This window comes from Somniosus microcephalus, chromosome 11, assembly GCF_052327205.1.
Source record: "Somniosus microcephalus isolate GS21.2 chromosome 11, FLI_Smic_1.0, whole genome shotgun sequence".
Lineage (NCBI taxonomy): Eukaryota > Metazoa > Chordata > Chondrichthyes > Squaliformes > Somniosidae > Somniosus > Somniosus microcephalus.
The window spans coordinates 97,396,045-97,406,353 of NC_140997.1; the positions used below are offsets into that span (position 1 = coordinate 97,396,045).

At 51.7% G+C, this 10,309-nt stretch overlaps 1 protein-coding gene across 1 annotated transcript in view; it reads left to right on the forward strand.

The window, feature by feature from the left end:
• The window catches only part of trrap (transformation/transcription domain-associated protein), a 227,597-nt gene that overhangs the window by 152,650 nt on the left and 64,638 nt on the right, over positions 1-10,309 (forward strand). Inside the window, exons 51-53 of the mRNA XM_085999960.1 lie at positions 1,094-1,381; positions 4,344-4,481; positions 5,896-6,008. Coding sequence (XP_085856086.1) covers positions 1,094-1,381; positions 4,344-4,481; positions 5,896-6,008 — 539 coding nt within the window. The remainder of the gene's footprint in view (positions 1-1,093; positions 1,382-4,343; positions 4,482-5,895; positions 6,009-10,309) is intronic.

Sequence of the window (10,309 nt, forward strand, 5' to 3'; positions counted from 1 at the left end):
TGTTTTCGCAGTTCTCTGACCACTTGTGGCGTGCAATAAAGAAATGCTTGATGTAGAAATAATAGAGGGGTCATCCCACAGTCTCACTGGGCACGATAGTATCATGGCCATGGTTATGGTACTGGACTAGCAACCTGGATATTGTGAGTTCAAACCCCACCTTGGCCAGCTGTGAAATTCAATTCAATTCAATAAATTAGGGGAAAAAATTACCACGAATGATGCTGGGTTGTTCTAAAGCCCTAAACGGTTCACTAATATTCGGGTAGGAAAGCTGCCATCCATACCCAGTCTGGCCAAAATGTGACTCCAGCCCCATATTTCATAGAATTTACAGCAGAGAAATAGGCCATTTGGCCCAACTGGTCTGTGCTGGTGTTTATGCTCCACGCGAGCCTCCTCCCACCCTACTTCATCTCACCCTATCCAGCTATTAGCTGGTTGACTTTTTGTACCCTAGCAAGCCACTCAGTTATAGAAACAATCACTACTGAAGGCCCATCACCACCTCAGGACAACTAGGCATGAGATGTGGTCTTGCTACTGGCACCTACATCCTGAGCACAACTTTATATAAAAGAAAGGTGCAAGGTTGTTGCATAGGTCTTGATCAACTGACCAAGCTGGCAGTTCACGTGTGAACATTTCTTAAAGGGACCCCCCGCCCCCACAATGAATGATACTTATTAACTATTTGGAGGTTGAACTTACTTTAAAGAATGAGGAAGACTGTAACTTCACTGAGTAAGCTTAACATTTTAGCCAGTATCTATAAATTACAGAGAGGTTATGGGTAAAAGGAAATAGGAGGGTAACTTGAAGTTGTTGGCTAGGAACTATTGAAGTTGTTATTTGCATCACTATCAATGCCATATAAATGGGATCCTATATTTCTATTAATATAAAAATTTGACTCTGTATTTATCACAGTGGCTAATGTAAAATTCATACGTTTTTAATCCAAGCTCTTAACAGTTGTGGCGCAGTACCTGCTGGAGTGTATATGATGCGATTTCATTTCTAATTTTTATTTTTGAAATATAAGTGTCAGAAAGCCTTTCTTCTGACTGACTGCAATGCTCTTGGTTCTCAGGCTCTGGCGGGAGAGATAAGCCCTTTCCTCTGCAGCGGAAGCCACCAGGTGCAGAGAGACTGCCAGCCGAGCGCGCTGAACTGTTTTGTCGAAGCGATGTCCCAGTGCGTCCCTCACATTTCCATCAGACCCTGTGTGCTGAAGTACCTGGGCAAGACGCACAACCTCTGGTTCCGGTCCACACTGATGCTGGAGCACCAGGCTTTTGAAAAGGGCTTGAGCCTTCAGATTAAACCACGTCAGACGTCCGAGTTCTACGAGCAGGAAAACATCACTCCACCTCCGCAAGTAAGTTTTTCTTTTTGTCGGCAACCATGGCTTGCATATATATAGCGCCTTTAATGTAGTAAAATGTCCCAAGGAGCTTCACGGGAAGTTATCATGTAATTTTTTGTCACCGAGCCACATGAGATTTAAAAAAAAAATTTTTTTTGTTTTATGGGATGTGGGCGTCGCTGGCAAGGCCAGCATTTATTGCCCATCCCTAATTGCCCTTGAGAAGGTGATGGTGAGCTGCCTTCTTGAACCGCTGCAGTCCGTGTGGTGAAGGTACTCCCACAGTGCTGTTAGGTAGGGAGTTCCAGGATTTTGACCCAGCGATGGACAGGTGACCAAAAGTTTGTTCAAAGAGGTAAGTTTTAAGGAGCGTCTTAAAGGAGGAGAGAGGTTTAGAGAGGGAAGTCCAGAGCTTATGGCCTAGATAGCTGAAGACGTGGCTGCCAATGGTGGAGCAATTAAAATTGGAGCTGCACAAGAGGCCAGAATTGGAGGAGCGCAGTCGTAAGTGTGTGTTTCTAAGTACAGAAAAATGTCTCTGTTAAGTCGCGCTTTCAACCTAAGTAATGTTTGTATTTTCAAAAAGGGAAAAAGAGTGGTTTTTTTCTTTTTGCTTGGAAATGTAGAGACATGAGTGTGTGAATGTCCAGCGATTTGGCTGTTTCTTGCAAATAACTATTTTAGTACTAGTGAAGTTGGCTGAGAATTGAAGTTGACCTGTCATGAAAAACAAGAAAGAGTGCAGCAGAGACAGATTGATAACCATGTAAAGATCCAGTGAAAGGTGGGACTCTACCAATCACTGATTTCCTGTTTGACTTCTCAGTAAATGAGCTGCAACATAAAGAGCAGCACATTTTTTGACTGAGGATAGAATCTTAAAGCACAGGAGGAGGCCAGTCAGTCCATTGTGCCTGTGCCGGCATAGATGGGATCTTTGAGGTGAGTGTGGAGGGGCAGTGAGTGCTATAGTACGGTGAGTACAGTGTCCTGTGGGTTGGCGTGACAAGTCCCTGCCAAGCATCAGCAGCTTGGGCCAAGTTTGGTGGCGTGCTATGTATGAATGACTGACTGTCCCCTTGGTATCCAACCAACAAAGACTGGTGGGATGAAATCCTCCTGCATTTGATCAATGCTACACCGGACCATGATGGAGTGCAAACAACGGGCAATTGTTCTACACTACAGCAGACACCTCTTCCGGGAGTACAAAATTAGCAACCTTTTTTTAATAATAAGTGAAATTGTGTCGTTTGCTTAAATTACAGCTATGAAAGTGGAAGGGATACCTATACCTCTTGAGGGATATCCATGTCTGAAAACACATGGCAGTCTCTTGCTAAGTTCAGCCAGATGACTTGTTTCATGTTCTTTCCTTCTGTTGTCGGTATCCGTCCCAAGTGTGCACTTCATTTGCTGCTTGACAGAATCTTGAAGGAAGACTGTCGTTTGTTTTTTCTTTTATACAATATAACTGAGTTTTTATGGTAACCTCTGGGGTGGTGGGGGTGGAATCACCAGTGCCCTGGTGCATTTAACTCCATTGTGTCCTGTCACTTCCTTTATACCAATTGTGTTGTCTTGGTTACTGTGCTCTCAAGGTGCTCTCCCTCTTTTTTGCCATTCACTTTCTGTTTCCCAGTTTAATTCTGAGTTTCTTTATCTCCTGCCCTCATTATCGTCTTTCCAGAGTGCTCTTTTTCTTTTCCATTGCGGTTTGTTTTTTCTTGGTCTCTGGTAAATGACACGAGTGTGTTTTCCCCCCAACCCCCACCCCGACCTTTCAAAAGCCAAACGGCTGTGGGGAAAATGGATAGCAACAAGTAAGAAAAACACAACCCAACAACAAGGAACTCTGCACTTTCAATTTTCACCTAGTGCTGGTTTTTAATCAGCTGTTTGTTGTAAATGGGGTCAGAATCAGGTGGCAGAGTGGAGTTGCAGGCAGCCCTTAGTCATAAAATTACCCTTGCAGAAAAATAACTTGATTTGAAATTCATCTGCCAATTTTAATAATTGCAAAGATTCTGTGACAACACTTTTTTTGGCCAGGTTATTAGTCAAATAAAGAGAAACTAGAATGGCACAGTGGCATAGTGGTTAGCACTGTTGCCTCACAGCGCCAGGGACCCGGGTTCAAATCTGGCCTCGGGCGACTGTCTGTGTGGAGTTTGCACATTCTCCCTGTGTCTGCGTGGGTTTCCTCCGGGTGCTCCGGTTTCCTCCCACAGTCCAAAGATGTGCAGGTTAGGTTGATTTGGCTATGATAAATTGACCCTTAGTGTTAGGGGATTAAATACGTGGGGTTATGGGGATAGGGTGGGATATGTGTCGGTGCAGGCTCGATGGGCCGAAATGGCCTCTATCTGCACTGTAGATTCTGTGATTCTGTGAATAAGGACTAGAGAAGCTGGGATTGTTCACCTTAAAGCAGAGATGGTTAAGTGGAGATTTGATAGAGGTGTACAAAATTATGAAGGGTTTTGATAGAGTAAATAAGGAGAAACGGTTTCCACTGGCGGGAGGGTGGGTAACCAGAGGACACAGATTTAAGATAATTGGCAAAAGAACCAGGAGTGAGACGAGGAGATTTTTTTTCACGCAGCCAGTTGTTATGATCTGGAATGTGATGCCTGAAAGGGTGGTGGAAGCAGATTCAATAGTTACTTTCAAAAGGGAATTGGATAAATACTTGGAAGTGGAAAAATTTGCAGGGCTATGGGGAAAGAGCAGAGGGAGTGGGACTAATTGGAGAGCTCTTTCAAAGAACTGGCACAGGCATGATGGGGCAACTGGCTTCCTTCTGTACTGTATGAATTTATAATTCTAAAAATGTATTTTGCCAGTGTTAGCATTTTGCATGTGACCAGCTCAGTCGCTGTGTGTGGTTGTATGCAAGCTCATTGATTTTTTTTTAAAAACCTCTGCTATAATTGCACAGAACTGTCGTGACCAGCTTTAATCATGTTTGCAGGAAATTTTAGATTCACTGGCTGAACTGTACTCGTTACTGCAAGAGGAGGATATGTGGGCTGGCCTTTGGCAAAAACGATGCAAGTTCCCAGAGACTGCAACAGCAATAGCCTATGAGCAACATGGTTTCTTTGAGCAGGTACGTCTGTTATACACGTTCGAGAGTCTTTGGATTCAGTCTGTATCAAACACTTCAGTGTAGACGCCTGTTTTCATTTCACAGTGAATGCTTCCTAAACTCTGCCTCGTGCATATTAACAACTTTGTTCAGGTATTCCGATTAGGGTTGCAATTTTGTCACGGTAAATTTGGGGGATTGGTCATGGTTTGAAAAAAACACCAGTCGTGGAAGGCGACAGTCAGAGGACGTGTTTGTGTTCGTCAAGTATCACGATTGGGAATCCTTCAGCCATTTTTCTACTACAAAGGCTTGGACATAAGCGATTTTCATTGTATGTTTTGGGCTGAAGCTGGCCTGCAAGCCATTGGTTTCCCCAGGCGACCCCGTGCTAGGTTAGCCATCTAGAGGCAGGGCAGAGGTGATTTAAATGCAGGGTGGTGAGTTTTTTTCATGGATCCCAATTCATGCGCAATGCCTGGCCATTCAGGAAGACAGCAAACACCTTGGTTTTGGCAAACTCTTTCAATCTCTGTGGGCCATGGGAAAGAGACTACAGTATTTAAAAAAAAAAAAAAAAAATCTGGACATGGACACCAGAGGATCAGTCTTGTAGCAGCAGAATGCAAGAGAAGAACCTCTCCCCTGATCAGGGAGAGCTTGTGTTTTTTACACTAAATAAAGTGGGCCAGCATACAGGTGCTCTTTATTTTTGTAACTGCTCAAACATGAGCTGAACTGATTGTACCCAAATGATTTTCAGCACATTTGGCAGTCTGTATGTTTTAGCATAGATGCATTTAAGGGGAAGCTCGGTAAGTACGGTGGCAGCACGGTGGCATAGTGGTTAGCACTGTTGCCTCACAGCACCAGGGACCCGGGTGACTGCCTGTGTGGAGTTTGCACATTCTCCCCGTGTTTGTGTGGGTTTTCTCCGGGTGCTCCGGTTTCCTCCCACAGTCCAAAGATGTGCGGGTTAGGTTGATTTGGCCATGATAAAAATTGACCCTTAGTGTTAGGGGGGATTAAATACGTGGGGTTACGGGGATAGGGCTTGGGTGGGATGGCTGTCGATGTAGGGACCGGGTGCTAGGGTTTGGATGATCAGCCATGATCTCGTTGAATGGCGGAGCAGGCTCGAAGGGCCGAATGGCCTACTCCTGCTCCTATCTTCTATGTTTCTAAGTACGAGAAAGGAATAGAAGGTTATGCTGATTAGTGAGATGAAGTAGGGGTGGGAGGAGGCTCGTGTAGAGCACAAACGCCGGCACGGACCAGTTGGGCCAAATCAACAGTTTCTGTGCTGTAAAATTCTGCGTAATACCTACTGTGGAGAAAAGTAGCTTATAAACCAAATCAAGTGACGCCCCACCTATTGTTTCACTACATTTTTAATGTGGTTTGTAACCAAGAATATGTTTTTGTACCTTGAAAGGCGCAAGAAACCTATGAGAAGGCCATGGATAAAGCAAGAAAAGAGAATGAAAGAAATAATGCATCACCTGCCATATTTCCAGAGTACCAGCTGTGGGAGGACCACTGGAATCGGTAGGTACCTTAGCAACTCCCTAGCTGGTGTGAGGTTTTTAAACAGCAGCGCTGGATAATTAAAGTTGCCTCTTGTACCCTAAAACACCTGCTGTCCTTCCTTGGCTCAGGGATGCTCGATCTGGATACCTAAATACCCTCTGTAGCAGTGCTACCTTTTCACCATGCAACCTTTGTTATGCTAAACCTTTACAACTCACTGGTTAGGCCTCAGCTGGAGTATTGTGTCCAATTTTGGGCACCGCACTTTAGGAAGGATGTCAAGGCCTTGGAGAAGGTACAGAGGAAGTTTACCTGGATGATACCAGGGATAAGGGTCTTAAGTTATATGAAAAGAAAGACTTGCATTTATATAGCGTTTTTCACAACCACCGAATGTCCCAAAGCGCTTTACAGCCAATGCAGTACTTTTGGAAGTGGAGTCACAGTTGTAATGTAGGAGAGATTGGAGAAGCTGGGATTGTTCTCCGCGCAGCAAAGGTTATGGGGAGATTAAATTGAGATATTCAAAATTGAGGGTTTTAATAGAGTAAGTAAGGGGAAACTGTTTCCTCTGGCAAGTGGGTCAGTAACCAAAGATCACAGATTTAAACTAATTGGTTAAAGAACTAGAGGTGAAATGAGGAGAAATTATTTCTGAGGGTTAATCTGATCTGGAATGCACTGCGTGAAAGGGTGGTGGAATCAGATTCCTAGGACCTTTCAAAAGGCAGTTGGACATGTACTTGAAGAGGACTGATTTGCAGGGTTATGGAGAAAAAGCTGGGGAGTGAGACTAAATTGGACAGCTCTTTCAAAGAGCCGGCACAGGCACAGCGGCCGAATGGCAACCTTCTGTGCTGTCTGATTCTGTGATCCTATTAATGTGAGGTTCTCCCAACACTTGACGGGAGCCAAAACACTCACTGCTGTCACATGAGCTAGTGAGTGACACGGAGTCCCATTATGTGAGACACCTAAACTGAGCGTTGCATAGCACAGCTTTGGCATCAAGTAAACTACTATAAATGTAACATTATCATTGTACTTTTTAATCTATATATATAAAGCGGCTCTTCTGTCTGTCCCGATGTCTGTCTGTCTGTCCGCCTGGTCTCTATACGTTTGGAAGTTACAGAGCGTACCGACGCGCGCGTCGCCTCAAAAGAAAGCTTGCGATTCCGGACCGGTCATCGGCGTATTTACGTTTCGGCCGGACAAAAATCCCGCCCGCGGTATCCCAAAAACGTTCAGCGTTCCGCTCATTAGCATCTCATTAGCGACCGTTGTGACGTCGAGGTCTTCCTACAGTTGAGTGTCGAGTGACTCGACGATTGACCAATCCTACGCTTCGGTGACCTGGCCGGTCGACCAATCGGTGCGTGTGTGGGCGGGCCTTATCCTTCTGAACCGAGGTGAGTGGCCGCCATCTTGATTTTCCACAATTTTTTCCCCCACACTTTGTGTGTTAGGGAACTAAGGTAAATATTTGAATTATGTGTTAGGGAATTAATTAACAATTTATTTCAGTTTTATATTGTGTTTAGCAACCCCCCCTCCCTCCTCCTCACCCTCGCGCAGGGGGGACTCGGTGCTGGTCTCCAGGCCCGCTGCAGGCAGGCCTGAAGCTCCAAAAATTTCTCTATCTCTCTCTCTTCCCTCTCTCTCTCTCTCTCCTTCTCCTCTTCCCTCTCTCTCTCCTTCTCCTCTTCCCTCTCTCTCCTTCTCCTCTTCCCTCTCTGTCTCTCTCTACTTCCCCCTCTCAGGTTTGACGGTGTCGGGGCCCGAAGTGAGCCGCTCTAACGGCTGCCAGCCCGCGGGGTTTCCCTGCCTACTCCCCGCTCTAACGGCCGCCAGCCCGCGGGGTTTCCCTGCCTACTCCCCGCGGGCCGCCTCGCGGTGCTGGCACTGACCGCGCATGCGCCGCCCGCCCGCGAGAGCCCGCTCTGGCTTTTTTTTTTAACGGCAACCACGCATGCGCACGGCCGTTGCGCAGCCGCCTTGACGCCGGCACGCATGCGCACGGCCCCCGTGACGCCAGCACACAGCCTCGTGAGATCGCGGGGGGTGCGAGCCTCGGGAAATCGCGGGGGGCGGGGGGGGGGGGAGAGAGCCTCGGGAAATCGCGGGGGGCAGAGAGAGCCTCGGGAAATCGCGGGGGGCGGAGAGAGCCTCGGGAAATCGCGGGGGGGAGAGCCTCGGGAAATCGCGGGGGGGAGAGCCTCGGGAAATCGCGGGGTTGGGGGGGGGAGGGCCTCGGGAAATCGCGGGGGGGAGAGCCTCGGGAAATCGCGGGGGGGAGAGCCTCGGGAAATCGCGGGGGGGAGAGCCTCGGGAAATCGCGGGGGGGAGAGCCTCGGGAAATCGCGGGGGGGGGAGAGCCTCGGGAAATCGCGGGGGGGGGAGCCTCGGGAAATTGCGGGGGGCCGGGGGGAGAGAGCCTCGGGAAATCGCGGGGGGGGGGGGGGAGAGCCTCGGGAAATCGCGGGGGGGGGAGCCTCGGGAAATTGCGGGGGGCCGGGGGGAGAGAGCCTCGGGAAATCGCGGGGGGGGGGGTGAGAGCCTCGGGAAATCGCGGGGGGGGGGAGAGCCTCGGGAAATCGCGGGGGGGAGAGAGCCTCGGGAATCGCGGGGGGGAGAGAGCCTCGGGAAATCGCGGGGGGGGGAGAGCCTCGGGAAATCGCGGGGGGGGGGGAGAGCCTCGGGAAATCGCGGCGGGGGGGAGGGCCTCGGGAAATCGCGGGGGTGGGAGCGCCTCGGGAAATCGCGGGGGGAGAGCCTCGGGAAATCGCGGGGGGGAGAGCCTCGGGAAATCGCGGGGGGGAGAGCCTCGGGAAATCGCGGGGGGCGGGGGGGAGAGAGCCTCGGGAAATCGCGGGGGGGAGAGCCTCGGGGGGAGAGCCTCGGGAAATCGCGGGGGGCGGGGGGGAGAGCCTCGGGAAATCGCGGGGGGGAGAGCCTCGGGAAATCGCGGGGGGGGGGGGCGGTGGAGAGCCTCGGGAAATCGCGGGGGGGGAGGGCCTCGGGAAATCGCGGGGGGGGGGCGCCTCGGGAAATCGCGGGGCGGAGAGCCTCGGGAAATCGCGGGGCGGAGAGCCTCGGGAAATCGCGGGGGGGGGGGGGGGGCGGTGGAGAGCCTCGGGAAATCGCGGGGCGGAGAGCCTCGGGAAATCGCGGGGCGGAGAGCCTCGGGAAATCGCGGGGGGAGAGCCTCGGGAAATCGCGGGGGAGAGCCTCGGGAAATCGCGGGGGCGGGGGGGGAGAGCCTCGGGAAATCGCGGTGGGGGGGGAGAGCCTCGGGAAATCACGGGGGGGGAGGGTGGAAAGAGCCTCGGGAAATCGCGGGGGAGAGAGAGAGAGAGGGTGGGGGAGAAGAGAGAGAGCGGATGGGGGAGAAGAGAGAGAGAGGGTGGGGGAGAAGAGAGAGGGTGGGGGAGGAGAGAGAGAGAGAGGGTGGGGGAGGAGAGAGAGGGAGGGTGGGGGAGGAGAGAGAGGGAGGGTGGGGGAGGAGAGAGAGGGAGGGTGGGGGAGGAGAGAGAGGGAGGGTGGGGGAGGAGAGAGAGGGAGGGTGGGGGAGGAGAGAGAGGGAGGGTGGGGGAGGAGAGAGAGGGAGGGTGGGGGAGGAGAGAGAGGGAGGGTGGGGGAGGAGAGAGAGGGAGGGTGGGGGAGGAGAGAGAGGGAGGGTGGGGGAGGAGAGAGAGGGAGGGTGGGGGAGGAGAGAGAGGGAGCGTGGGGGAGGAGAGAGAGGGAGGGTGGGGGAGGAGAGAGGGAGGGTGGGGGAGGAGGGAGGGAGGGGAGGAGAGGGAGAGAGGGTGGGGGAGGAGAGAGAGAGAGGGTGGGGGAGGAGAGAGGGTGGGGGAGGAGAGAGAGCGTGGGGGAGGAGAGAGAGGGTGGGGGAGGAGGGAGAGGGTGGGGGGAGGAGAGAGAGGGTGGGGGAGGAGAGAGAGAGGGTGGGGGAGGAGAGGGGGGGAGGGGAGGAGAGAGGGGGGGAGGGGAGGGGAGAGAGGGTGGGGGGAGGGGAGAGAGGGTGGGGGAGCGAGGGAGGGTGGGGGAGCGAGAGAGCGTGGGGGGAACGGGAGGGTGGGGGAGCGAGGGAGGGTGGGGGAGAGGAGAGGGTGGGTGGGGGGAGCGAGAGGGTGGGGGAGCGAGGGAGGGTGGGGGAGGGGAGCGAGAGGGGGGAGGGCAGGGAGAGGGGGGAGGGAGGGTGAGAGTAAAGCAGGGAGAGACGGGGAGGGAGAGAGAGGGAGAGGGAGGGAGAGCGTGAGGAGAGGGGGAGGGAGAGTAAAGCAGGGAGAGACGGGGGAGGGAGAGAGAGGGTGAGG